Below are 14,027 nucleotides of genomic sequence, written 5' to 3'. Positions count from 1 at the left end.
GGATTAAAAAAATCTGCTCGTGAGGTCTCTAGCTAAAGATGGAAAATTAAGTACTTGCACTCAATTCGTGTCTTCTCCCAGATCTGTGAAAATACAGTCGTAGCATATGCACATGTGATTAAGTGGGCACTCGGGGAGGATTCAAATGTAAGCAATTAGGACAGGAAGGGAACTAAACTTATTCTGGAAGCAAAAAGTTAATTGAGTCAAAACTCAGTCAAAAGCTTCATCAAAAGTCTAGAAAAATGGAATAATATTAGAACCTGAAGACAAGGTTGATGGCTTATCACTTATAAACAAAAACTGAGGAAAAAGGAATAAATAAACAAAATATACAAGACCTCTGGGACACTACTAAGGATCAAACCTATAAAAATAGGATTAAATGAGGAACCCAATTTATAGATTATCAACATAAAAAAGCCTATTCAATAAAAAAAAGCAGAAATATTTTCAGATCTTAGGGAAGACATAGTTATCGGGTACCGGAGTCTATTTAGAGCCCCAAACAGACATTATAGAAAAGAACTTCTTCATGATCTACGGTGAGTGCCAGAAGCACCAAACCACGAAAGAATACAAAAATCTGCATAAGAGAAGCTCCCTTGTGCGTTTGAAGGCAACCCCATCCGGATAACGTAAGATGTCTCGGTAGAAACAGTAACAGCACTGGCCTTAGGGAGTGGGATGATGATTTTCAATTACTGGGACAAAAAAGTGCCAACTTAGATTACAGATTGTATCAGTGTCAGGAAAATTATCCTCCACAACCAACGGAGAAAGAAAGACATGCCAAGAGGGCATAAACGGACAGAACAGTGGACCACGCCCACAGGAAATGTGCACCTACAGAAGAAGCAAGAAAAAGAGAGTGTGGGGATAGGGGATGGTGAAATCTCACCAGAAAGTCTGGGACTTCAACTCAGTGGAGAGCACTCCTCAAACACACAGGAGGCCCTGGGGTCAATGCCTAGTACAGCAAGAAGGGAAAAGGAACGCTCTCATTCAGAGTATAAATAAGCAGAGGAGAAATAGGAAGGATTCAAATTATAATTCAGAAAACCATCAAGTCTCTATGTTAAATAAAGGAGGAAGTAATGTACATAGATCATATAAAGCACCCAGGAGAGAAAGCGCAACAAAATGACAGGCATGTGTATACAACTTACAATAACAACCCTGAGTGTAAATGGTCTTGTTTCTTCAAATAATTCAATTTGACTGGATTAAACCCAGCATCCAAAAATTCCTGCTTGCAAGGAACTCATCTCATCAGCAAAACACATACACACCAAGCTCGAAACACTATTTCAGCAATCCTGAAAGCAAACAGGAGTGGCTATATTTATATCCAACAAAATGGACTTTTAAAGTCAAAATTAGTCAGACGAGACAAATAAGATTTTATTTATTGTGGGAGGGAACAGTTTCTCAAGGAAATGTATCAATCATAAACATTTATGATCTGAATATTGCAGAGTGCACTTTTATGAAACAAACACCGTGAAATATAAACGGAGCAATTGGTCTAAGGCAGCAATCATGGGTGACTTCAATAGCCTGCTCCTACCAGCAGGGAGAGCTTCAAAACCAACTATTCACAGAAGCCAACACCAACGGGGCACACTTTCAATAGCTGAAGAATACGTATCTTTTCCTATCAAACCATGGAATTTTCTTCAAAATACGTCATATATAGGCCACAAAGCAAGTCTTTAGAAGCACACATAGGGACTGGAGAGATGAATCAGTGGAGCAATTGTTGCTTTTACAGAGGACCCAGGTTCTGTTCCCAGCATCTATGTGGTAGCTAACAACCATCTGTACCTCAAATTCTAGGTTACCAAATTTCTGAACACTAGAGGCTCCAGGCACTCTGTGATGTAGATACACACACACACACACACACACACACACACACACACACACACACGTATATTATACATATTATATATGCAAAATACTCATACAAATAAAATAAAGTAAGTAAAATTAAAATATTTTGATCCTGTCTTTTAAAAGAACCACAGAAAATTGAAGTGATTTTTGCATCTTACCAGGTGATAATGGGAAAAAAATCTAGAAACAAACAGTTAGAAGACCCAAAATAATTACATACATAACACAAAACCAAATAAAAATAAATTCCCAAATAAATGTAAAGTTGTTGAAGAAATAATAGAGGAGCATTAAGAATTCTTAGGATTAAACTAAACTCAAAATGCAGCCTACCAGAACCTATGGGGCACAATGGAAGAGGTTAAGAGGATGCTTACAGCTATTTGTCTGTAGTCAAAGCAGGGAGACCTCAAATAACTTAATGATGCATTAATGTCTTAAAAAATTACGAACAAATCAAATTCCCCAATACTAAAAGGAAACAAAGAAAAGAGCAGAACAGGAAGAAGTGAAAGAAACTCAAAAGAACAACACAAAAGGTCATCAAAATGCTGGGTTTACTCTGAAATGGCGGAAGTTGACAAACTCTTTGCCAAATTTGCTTGGAAGAGAGTTAAAGAATCTTGGAGGACCATTTCACTTGTCAGTCTTTATATCGTAGATCTAAATCAGTTTAATTTTATGTAAAGGGTGACGGGGAGGGAATGAGTGAGAGAGGAACAGAAGGAAATAATGAATCCTTTTTAGTTGTATAATTGCTAGAGACATCTAAAGTCCTAAGATGAGAATTGTTCTGAAAACTAAGGCATCCACTCCGGTACACCGTCCGAATCCTTGCAGGGAAACATTGTTTTTTAGAGCTCAGTGTTTTATTGAGCATGAGGCAGACGGAGGCTGCGGCTCTACCTGAAGAGAGCTTAGTGGAGATTATGCTTCCTGGACTTATTTTTTATGAGCTCACAACCATGTATACATACCAGATTCTAATATTTTTCAAAAACATTCAGAGCTTCTGGTGGTTTTAAACTCCCAAGAAACACAGCTGTGTTATTAACAGTCAGAGTGGGAAGATGACATCAAGATGGAATATAATAATATCTACTTTCTTGATAAATGATAAAAACAAGCACATTTGTGCTAAGCACTATTTGAACTTAGAAACTCAATCTGTAGATCAGTGGTTCTCAGCCTTCCTAATGCTGGGGCCATTGAATACAGTTCCTCACTTTGTAGTGACCCCCTAACCATAAATTGTTTCTTCACTACTTCACAACTATAATTTTGCTACTGCTATGAATTGAAATATCTGATATGTGACACCTGTTGGGGTCATGACCCACAGGTTGAAAACCACTGCTCTAAATCCTTATCTTTCAAATGAGGACAAGAAAAAAAAATGGGTATGTCGTAAGAATACTCGAGGATCAGGAGACCCTGCATACGGTGAACTTGTATACATCCTGTATTTCTCAATGGCAATACAGTAACTTTATTAAGAGATTTCTATTTGTTACTTTGATAAGGAAGATTGACCATCACCATTCAAAAAGCTCCCTATCGACCTGCTAATTTGAGATCAGGCCCTGTGAATGTTTTTCTTTAAATAAAATGTTTTCAGAAACAAAAAAAAGGCACAGAAGAAAGTAACATGGCCTATGCTTGGGCAGGTCTCAGGAAATACCAGCAGTCAAATTTAAGATCTAACTCACCTATGTGTATAACATTCTAATATGACACAATCGAGGATGAGTTCTGCTAACTCCCTAACTTTGAGAACTCTTTTCAAACACCACAATGAGTTTAAGGATGCATCGTTTCCTATGGTGTGTTCTAACGTGTTTTCTGGTAAACTAGGAATGCACGAGGTCCTCTGCTCTGTATGTAAACATCACCATGTCATGGCAGGAAGAGGTCAGCAAACCATTTGTTTAATTCAATAAGTATATTAAAAAGTCACTTGCTTTTTTTTTAAAAAAAGGAACATCTCTCAGTTGAGCCAAAAGTTGGAAAGCTGTTGGTAATTACAGGACTTTTAGCCTTGGCTGGTGTTCTGAAGAACTGGGAGGGAGATGGTAATCTGAATAGAGACAGGGGGGTGGGGGGAGGGAGAAAGGCAGGGGAGGAAGGGAGAGAACGCTAAGGAAGAGAGGAGAAAGGGAGGGAGGAAAGATCTTGAACTGTGAACACTTCAGATCTATCTTTCCTCTCCGACTGGGCTACAGATAAGTATCTATGTACAGTTCACACTGTTACTTTTTACATATGGAATTCTGTTGACACTGCCAAGAGCAGCATTTACTGAGCATGTACCTGCACTGCCTGCATTACGGGTTTTCACGTTATTATATTGAGGTTCATAACAACACGTTGTGATATACGGAGTCGGTGCCTGGAGCCTCCATCCAAATGACTGGGGAGCCTGGCTCTGACCCAAGAATGTGTACTGTATGAGAATATGCCTATAAATACATACATTTCTGCGTTATTATATCTGGCATGTGAATCACATTGAAAGTCATTCTTCAATGATAGAGTTGAAAAGTAGATGATATTAATTTTTTTTTAATAAAAAGGTGGCCAGGTATGGTGGCTCACACCTTTAATCTCAGCACTTGGGTGGCAGAATCAGGCTATCTTTGTGAGTTTAAGCCATGTTCATCTACACAGTGAGTTCGAGGTCAGCTAGAGCTGTACAGTAAGAATCTCTCTCCTTCTCTTACCCTCCTCCCCCTCTTACTCCTTTCCTCTCTCTCCCCTTCCTCCACTGCCCCTCCTTTTTTCTCTCATCTCCCTCACGCCCTGTTTAATATGCACATACAAATATAAACATGTTATTTCCAAATGCATTATGAAAGATGGTTTCTCAAATATTAAGATAATTCACCTGTCTTTGGAGTCCCCAGACACCCATGCTTTGCGTTCCCCATAGGATGAGGTGATATATTTGATCCTTAAACTTAAGTTTTATGCCATGAGACTCTATTTGAAAGGAAACACATGATCTTCTGAGGCCCAAACCTCAGGCTTTGCAGCTAATTTCACTGTGGTCTCAACTTAAAACTTCTGAGAACACGGCTGTGTCTCCCGTGATGCTGCAGAGCAACCTCCACAGCCTGCCTATCGAGGATGCTAAAGCCAGCAAAGAACTGCAGTCAGACAGGTGTCCTGAGTCGGCTCTGTGTCACTGGGGCACCGAGAGAACATTAATCCTACTGAAATCAATCTTGTATCTCATTGCCTAAGGGATTCTCCAAAGGCTTCAGATCGATGAAAACAACAGAAAAACTCCAAAATGCCCTACAAGGAAAATTACAGTAGAAAAGCATATGCTTTAGCAATCAATATCTTCAGATATCTAAGCTGTGAAGATTTAGGAGACAAATTGGAACGTGGTACTAATACGTATGCGTGTTTCTGGAATACTGGGGACAAACTCAGTTTGAAGGAATTCTCTTCCAGTTCAAGTCAGAAAGTCTTCCAGGGATCCTCAACACACCTCTTGGCCTACAGTCCCACAGCTGCTGCCACTAAGCTTATTCTCTGTCCCCAAACCTTGAAATTTTGGAGCCTGGAAAATTTATATGGCTACACAAGGCAGGACAGTGGTACTCCACATACGTCTGCGTTCTAATCTCTAGAATTTTTCAACGTATCAATCTGTATGGCAAAGAAGAATTATATTGCAGATAGGATTGAGGCCATTCATCAGCTGACATGAAGATGAAAAAATGCTATGGTTTAAATGAGTTTTGACAACTGATGTCATGATATTATAAAGTGTCAGGACCTTTCAGAGGGGGTCTTGAGATACAGGAGTTGGGTGGTTCCCACAAGAGTAGGTTGTTACAAAAGAGCAAACCCGCCCTCTCGCCATGAACTTGCATTTTCTCTACGACCATGTGACGTCTTTCTATGTGACGTTACTCTATTCGCTAAAACACCCTCAACTGTAAGCCAATACCAGGGCCATGGCCTTGGATTTCTGGAAGTTTGAGATAAATGTGTATTTTTTCTTCACACAGCTTTCGGGCTCAGGTGCCTTGTTACTAAAACATAAAATAGACTAAGGTAGGGATATTTCTCTGAAATTTCCAGGATGTAATCCCAAGGATGCCCAGAAATGGAAAATGTGGACAAATGACAGAGGAGATGTGATAACAAAATCTTGAGAATGACATAGTGCTTTCAAGAGAGAGGAAGGGGCCTTAAGGAAGGAATACTCTCTGGCCCACCCTTCTCCTCTTGTTCCTACATAGGAGCTTCCTATGGAAGAAACAACAAATGACCACGACACTAATTGCTTGAATAAAGGAAATGTACTGCTGTCGTCTTTGAAGGTGACAATCCTACGTGGATATCCAACAACTTGCACAGCTGGATAGTGCTTTGCGAAGATGTTCATCTTCTGCATTAGAAGGTGGTTAGCAGTGTCCCAGGCCTCTGAATATCAGAGGCCAGTATCAGTTCCTACTCCTAGGCTGCGACATTTAAACCTGCTTCTGGGCATTGCAAAAATCATACCCAACTGACACTTATTGGTTTATAATTTATAGCTGATGGTCACTAGCTAAAATCTAAGCTCTAGGAGGGTGCAATCTAAAGAAAGCCATAAATGCTGATAATGATAAAAACAAAGAAAAACTGGAAAATATTCCTATGTGTATCTAGAATACTTTTAGAAAGGCAATTCAAAATAGATCCGCTTCTTGGAATATTTACTGCATATAAAAAGCAGCACGACTCTTCCCCTATTTCCCTTTTTTTATATCCAGCACCCATAGAAAATCTTTATTACGGGTATTGACCTTAGAAAGCGATTGTCTCGAGGATGCTTCGGCTAATGTCATTTGAAGAATAAAGGGCAGCCTGATACTTAAGCAGAGTAACATCCCGAGGAATGAGGTGAAGAGGAATAAATTAATGCTTAAATGGATTTGTCTACCGCAGTCCTCAGATTTCGGTGGTACTAATGGATCAGACCTGGAGGTTGTCTGGCAGGAAAGGCAGACGTGCAGTGATCCTCAGGGCAGCGGGGAGTCGCCCGATTTTGTGCCACTCTGCCATCACCGCCAAAGGAAAACTTCGCAAGGTGTGGAGAGACTTTAGGTCATCACGAGGGAAAGATTTTTACTAACTACGTATATAATAGAGAGCTAATATCCAAAATAAAGAACTCAGAAAACCATGCAATAAGAAAATAAGTAACCCAATCAAAATGAGGTACAGAGCTAAACAGAGAATTCTCACAAGAAGAAACTCAAGTGACTGAGAAACACTTGAAATGTCCAGCATCCCTAGCCATCAAGGAAATGTAAATCAAAATTACTTTGAGATTTCATCTTATAAGTCAGAATGGCTCAGATCAATAAAGCAAATGACCGCTCATATTGGCAAGGACGTGGAGTAAGGGGAGCACTCCTTCATTACTGGTGGGAGTGCAAACATCAACTATGAAAATCAGTGTGGTGGTTCCTCAGGAAGATGGAAATCGATCTACCTCAAGATTCAGTTATACCATTACTGGGCATGCCCAAAAGACACTTCATCCTACCACAGAAACACCTTTTCAACCATGTTCATTGCTGTTTTATTCATAATAGGGAGTTATTAGAAAAACCTAGATGTCCCTCGACAGAAAGATTGATAAAGAAGATGTGGTACATTTACACAATAGAGTATTACTCAACATTAAAAAAGGCATCATAGAATTCACAGGCTCATAGATGGGACTAGAAAAAAAAAACATCCTGAGTGAGGTAACCCAGACCCAGAAAGACGACTATGGTATGTCTGTGCTTATGTGAATGTTGGCTGTTAAGTCAATGAAACCAAGCTACCATCTGTAGAACCACAGAGGTTAGGGATAGAGTGAAGGACCCGTGGAAACAGATCTCGTTAGGAAAGGGAAATAGAATAATTAGTTGTGGGTGGATGGAGGGACTGGAATGGGAAGATCATGTAGGCAGAAAAACGACTATGGTATGTGTGTGCTTATGTGAATATTATCTGATTCCAATGCGTTGGCTTCTGTTTTATCATTATATTATATTCCATTATATTATTATCTCTTAGACGCCTGTTTGTTTTCTTTTTTAATTTCATTTTACATTACAGCCACAGTTCTCTCCCCTCCTCCTTCATCCCTCCTCTGTCCCCCCTCCTTCCCCCAGGATCAATCTGTCTCCCAAATCCTGGGATTAAAGATGAGTAACACCACTGCCTGGCCTCTAGTTTTACCTTCTGGTTTTTAGGCAAGCTTTATTTATTAAAACATAAATAAAATATCACTGTAGTCTACAGTGAACATGATATCGGCTGCCCACCCCTGAGTCAGCATCAGAGCCATGTGCTGACCTGGGGAATGACATTGCAGCCCGCGTGGAGTAAAGACCATGAATCCTGTCTGGGGCGAGCATGCGCTCTGCTCACTCCAAGCATCTGTTCTCTGCTCACACAATCTAGTATCAGTTTTATATATTCATTTATTTTTTCCCTCCGAACAAATCACAGTAAGCACTTCCTATGGGATTTGACAATGGTGGGACTTGTAATTCAAGAAAAAGAAGTGAAAACATACCATATTAGAAGAAAACTACCATATTAAAAGGAAAAGAAAAAATATTACCAAGACGTGGAAGTTTGCACAGTACTCGGAATCATGGGTAGGGTTGGACACCATGGAATGATTTCTGGGAGCAACGTCTTTGGTAGATCCTGAAAGATGGGCATCTCAGGGAAAGGTTATTCGAGGTGGAAGGCTGAACAAGCGTAGGAGGGAGCAGAAAAGGACAAGGTGACTTAAGGAGGTCAGACCTCAGCATGGCTCTGTAGGCGTTACTGAGCGTTTGGAGCTCAGCACGGCTAAAGCACGGGTATGGGAGACAGATGTCGGAGTTACTGTGTGTTTTTAAGGCACTTTCCCATTTTGATCACGGTCTATTAAACTTCCTGTTCTATTTTATCCCCCCACATTCATGATCCACAATTCCCACTTCATTCCAGCACAAGCATGAGAAACTTCTGCAAAGTCAACACATCACGTGACCCCTTGGTACACATGGAGAGCCGGGATATCGTGTCACAGCTCCCAGAGCTCATTAAACAGCTACTTCTGATTAAATTAAGCCCATTAATATCATCCTCAAAACATCTTTAGGGGGTTTTGCTTTCTAATTATATCAGTAATGGCTTCCAACTTGGCAGCCAGCATTCTTCACTTCCTACTTCTACACACCAATCCAAGGGACGATACCCAAGTGGCACACCAGTTTTCAAACGGAAAGAAATTCCCATCACCCGTGATATCTGGGGCCTCGTTTAATTTTTCATGTTCCGCTGCTATGACATAAGTGACTCTGCTCTCGCAGTTCCCCCGAACTCTGGTAATTATGTGTGTTTATTCCGGCTGCCCCTCTCCTTTTCTGCCTCAGGTCTCATCCTTTACAAGCTGGTCTCCGTGTCTGCACAGCAATGCTAGGCTCCCTGCACACCCTGTAACTGTATTCACAGAAGTCTTTACAGAAAACCACTTGTGGTTTCACAAGCGCTCTACTCAGCCCAACGCCTGTGCCCTTTGCCACAACACTGTCTCTTATCCTCAGGATGTTCTGCCTTCTCTACCTAGCTGGCCAAGTCTATAGCCATGTAACTATTTTCTTAGTAATCAGCCTTCGCCTCTTACCAACATCCTTCCAAAATCTGGAGCATCTCCATTCCCCTTTGATGCACATCTTTTGGACTAGTTGTGGTAATTTAAAACATAGCATTTATTACCATGCTAGAGTCAAGGCGGTGTTATTTGGCTTATGCTCAGATAACGCCTGGACAGGCTCAGACATTGAACTAGGGGCTGCTGGACGCATCGTCCATTTACTGAACTGATTTGCAAGTGTGTTGAAAGACTTCTCAAATGTGGGAGACAGTGGAAGCCCACCACCCCCATATGTTATCAGACTTTAATTGTTCCACATTTTAAAATGCTTATCAAAATGTTATTCTCATTTATGATCTTTAGGCATACTGGTTGGTATCTACATGCATCTAAGTTGGAGAGAGGTGATGATCAGCATTGTTCTACAGGAAGGATATCAGGGACACAACAGGCGAGGAGATGGTGGGGGCACACAGTCCATTCCGTTGTGCTATATTCCTTTAAACAACCTAAAACTTTCACTGAAGTGTTCCATATACTTCACTGATTACCCCATCTACTTATTGATCCATCTATCCATCTATCCATCCCTCAATCCTTCCATCCACCCATCTATCCATCCATTCACCCACCTATCCATGTACGTATCCATTATCCCAAAACTTTGAGCTCTTCCTACACTGTGCAAGGCAAGCCTCTGTTTATCCAAGAATCAAAGGCAGATCATGACGGAAAACCAGTCTCCACGTGTGAAGGATTGAGACATCAATTACTGCTCTAAAAAGACCTTCCAGGATTTAAATTAGAAACAGGTTAGCTTTCTTCTGTATCTTGGGAAAATACCCAGAGCTTCTCATCTTTGGATTAATATTGAGTATCATCTGATTGCTAATTTCCATGGAGGCCTCTTGGGCTGCGAACTTCATTTTTATATGTCCAAGTAACGAGGCTGCATCAATCAAACCTGTGGGTGTGCAGGCTTTGCCTGTTTCGCAGGCTTTGCCATAGCTTTGCTTGTACTACATCGATCTTCCCTGGCACAACACATTTCAATGCAGACCATCTATGCATCGTTTTTCTTCTCTCCTTTGCTCCCAGAGTTTAATTGATTTTTCTGTTGATAAAACATGTGCTCACCTTGCATTCCTTGCACCTTCTTGACAACTGCCATTTGGTTTACACTTTTTTTTAAAAATCAGAATTGGCAGCCTATTTTTAAAACAATCTGTCATCCCTTTTCATCCCTCTGGCAAGTCACTTTTACTGAAGTTGTCACCAGGCTGTGACCAGGGATGAACAGGGATTCCTGAGTCTGTCTCTATGTAGGCTGGGCTGACCTGATCAATGCTCTCTTTGGGAGGCTGTTTTCCCCCCAGTTGTATGGTCTTTGGTATGCATCCTCTATCCTGCCTCCTCCCATCATTCCCTGTCCTCTTAGGAAGTTCGGAGTAAATCCTTAATCACTTTTGCAAGTCTTTCCAGGCTAAGCCCCAGCCAACCTTTTCTTTCTGCGCATGCGCCTAAAGTGGCAAATTACCGTCGTGAGACTGATGGGTGAGTTGGCAGGTAGGCTGCGGGAACTGGCTGAACCTACCCGAAGGGAAGGAGGATTGGGCAACAGACTGTGATAAAAGCAAGCAAATAAACTACACATTCGTTTCGTTTGGAAGGCACGATCCACTTCCTCTGGGCTCTGCGCACTGGGAACTGACAGAGCCGCAGACAGAACAAACCTGAGCCTCCGAATCGCCACGGGGAGGATCAGTCACTAAACGCCCACAGGAAAGTACCCTGGGTGACTTTAATCCACCTGGGATGGGAGTGTTGTTGAAACAGCTCCCCCCCCCCCCCCCGTGATTGATATATAAGGAGCGTGAAGAAAAGGCTCTGGAGGAAGGGGCTCTCCATGGTTCCTCCCCCAAGGGACGACTCCACCATGCGGTAAGATCTTAGAAGGATGCAGGCTTTACCACGGAACACTCACTGATGGATCCTTTGCTGGCTGAAAGGGGCAGTGTAGCAGTCATTCTCCTCCAGGTCTGGCAGTGTCTCCTTGTCCAGCCTCATGGGCTTCTTTGGTAACCATCTCCGAAACCTGCTTATTTGTTTATCGATCCTGTGGTACATGGAAGGCAAGGCAGAGAGTACAGCATGTCAGCTATCAGCCTGAAACATAGGAGCCATAAAGACAGCTCCACACCCTCCAGAGATTCTCCCTACACCCAGAACGGCCTCATTTTTCTGGATGGAGAGAAGAGAGCTGGGGACCTGACATTCCTTCACAGTCTCTTAAGGGACCTCAATATCACTGTCTTTGGACAGAATTGAATGACATATTCACCCACATGTTAAGGAATGATGAACTGGTCACAAGGTTGGAAGGTTCTGGAAAGGAAGTAAAAAGTCCTTTAAGCCTGCAATGTTACATTTTGTAGAGGCTAGCAATGCAATTTGTGTCTGGGAAAGGCAAGGGCAGAGTTGAGTTTTAGATGTGGTTAACTTGGGGCTGGGGCAATAGTACATCCTGATTGGGTACAGGGAAGATGAGGACATGATTTTGGCTCTCTTCCTGTCACACCTCCTCTGGCTCTCTAGCTTTCACCACGGTTTTCAAAGCTCACAACTTCGGCCCTGGGGTATCAGGGCACACAGGTGTCACTCTGGCCGCTGTGCACAAAAATGCCAAGTGGAAAAAAAAAGGCTAATGATGTATTGTGGTTTATAAAAGGCATTTTCCAAACTGCACTATCCTCAGTCATTCTGACTGTTGAACACCTCTAGCTTCCCACTGGCCAGTTAACAGAAATAGCTCAGCCCTGCTCATAGCAAACAACTAGAAACTGCACCAGACTTCAAAATATATATGCTACCTCAGTATCGACATGACAGAATGCTTTCTCTGGGTGAGCGAGTACCTATGCCAAATGGCATCTGGTGGAGATAGGATGCATAGGCGCTGTTTGCACTTTACACACACAGAAGAGACCCCAAAAGGTGATTATTAAGTCCAAATTAGCCAGACCTGACTCTTGATTTTACGGATCCCCGCATTTGCTGACAAAGGGGCTTAAATGTGAGGGATACAGAAGAAACAGATTTCCTTAAGGAAGAAAATACTTTAATGCTATCTATGTCTGTTAGCTGACAACACAGCATTCGGGTAGGATTTATTTTTCCAATTAAAATATCTTTATAACAACTTTATCATTTAAAGTGAATGGGATAGTTCGTGCTGTTAACTTCGACTGGGCCCAGGGGTGTCCAGATGACTGGTAAAAATGTTACTTTAGTTATGGTTCTGAGCACGTTTCCAGAACGGGGCATGGCAGAGTGAGACAAGACTTTGGCCATCACTAGTACACATCCTTAAAACTGCTGAGATCCTGGATAAAAGCAGAAGGTGAACGGTGGGTAAATTTGTCCTCTTTGAGCTTGTGTTTATCTTCTGCCTCCAAACCTGGTGGTCCAAGGCCTTTTTACTTGGACCATGAGATCTCCTAGGTCATAGGACTTTTTAGCCTCTGCAATCTTGTGAACTTAAAGCCCTAAGTGAGTCTGAAGGCCGGATACGCAGCAGTGCTGGTATCTGAGGGCAGGAGACAATGGATGTACTAACTCAAGCAGAGAGCAAACTATCCATCCTTTGAAGAAGCAAGGCATTGAGGTTCCCTCAAAACAGTGGTTCTCAACCTATGGGGTCGAATGACCCTTTCACAGGGGTGACCTAAGACCATCAGAAAACACAAACACACATATTCACATTACAATTCATAGCAACAGCAAATTACAGTTATGAATTAGCAACCAAAATAATTTTATGTTTGGGGAGTCAGAATTAGGAAGGCTAAGAACCGCTGCTGTAAAAGATGAGAATTCCTCAACTCAGTAAACCAGCTGTGCCCAATGTATACCTAAGGGAGAAAGACAAGAACAAATAATCCAACCAACCAGAAAAACAACCAACCAAGTTACTGGAGTTGAAAAACACATCTCAACAATAACTTCAACTACCAACATAGAGGGGGTTAAGATTAGTTAATCTGATAAAGAAATAAGATCCGGCAATTTATTGTCTCCAGTAAAATACCTCACTGGCAAAGATATTCCCAGAGTTGACATCAAAGAATAGAAGTCACTCCATCAGGAATATGGAAACCCCAAATAAGCTGGCCTTGCTACTCCAATACATGAGAAAACAGACTTCAAAGCAAATGTATCCGAAGAAATAAAGTCCCTGCATATTAATAAAGAGAGAAACACATATACATACACACACACACACACACACACACACACACACACACACACACACAGAAGGGAGAAAATTTATGTATATAGAAAACACGAGGGCTTCCAGTTTCATCAAAAAAGCACCACTGAGCATGAAAGGTCAGAGAGGTAGGGATGCAATGGACAGCAATAGTGGACAGTGTAGTATTATACTTCCTTCAGATAAGGCCCTCGAACTGAAAGGCCA

At 41.7% G+C, this 14,027-nt stretch overlaps 1 protein-coding gene across 6 annotated transcripts in view; it reads right to left on the bottom strand.

Annotated features, from left to right (window-relative positions):
* Window positions 1-14,027, bottom strand: part of Ano4 (anoctamin 4) — a 324,827-nt gene that overhangs the window by 71,648 nt on the left and 239,152 nt on the right. For all 6 annotated transcript variants that reach the window (XM_075954168.1, XM_075954169.1, XM_075954172.1 and 3 more), the window contains one exon: window positions 11,535-11,666. In XM_075954168.1, the coding sequence (XP_075810283.1) occupies window positions 11,535-11,666 (132 nt within the window). The remainder of the gene's footprint in view (window positions 1-11,534; window positions 11,667-14,027) is intronic.

The sequence above is a fragment of the Microtus pennsylvanicus genome, chromosome 20, assembly GCF_037038515.1.
Source record: "Microtus pennsylvanicus isolate mMicPen1 chromosome 20, mMicPen1.hap1, whole genome shotgun sequence".
Classification (NCBI taxonomy): Eukaryota; Metazoa; Chordata; class Mammalia; order Rodentia; family Cricetidae; genus Microtus; species Microtus pennsylvanicus.
The sequence above is the reverse complement of the archived record's forward strand: the minus strand, read 5'-3'. Positions and strand labels throughout refer to the sequence as shown.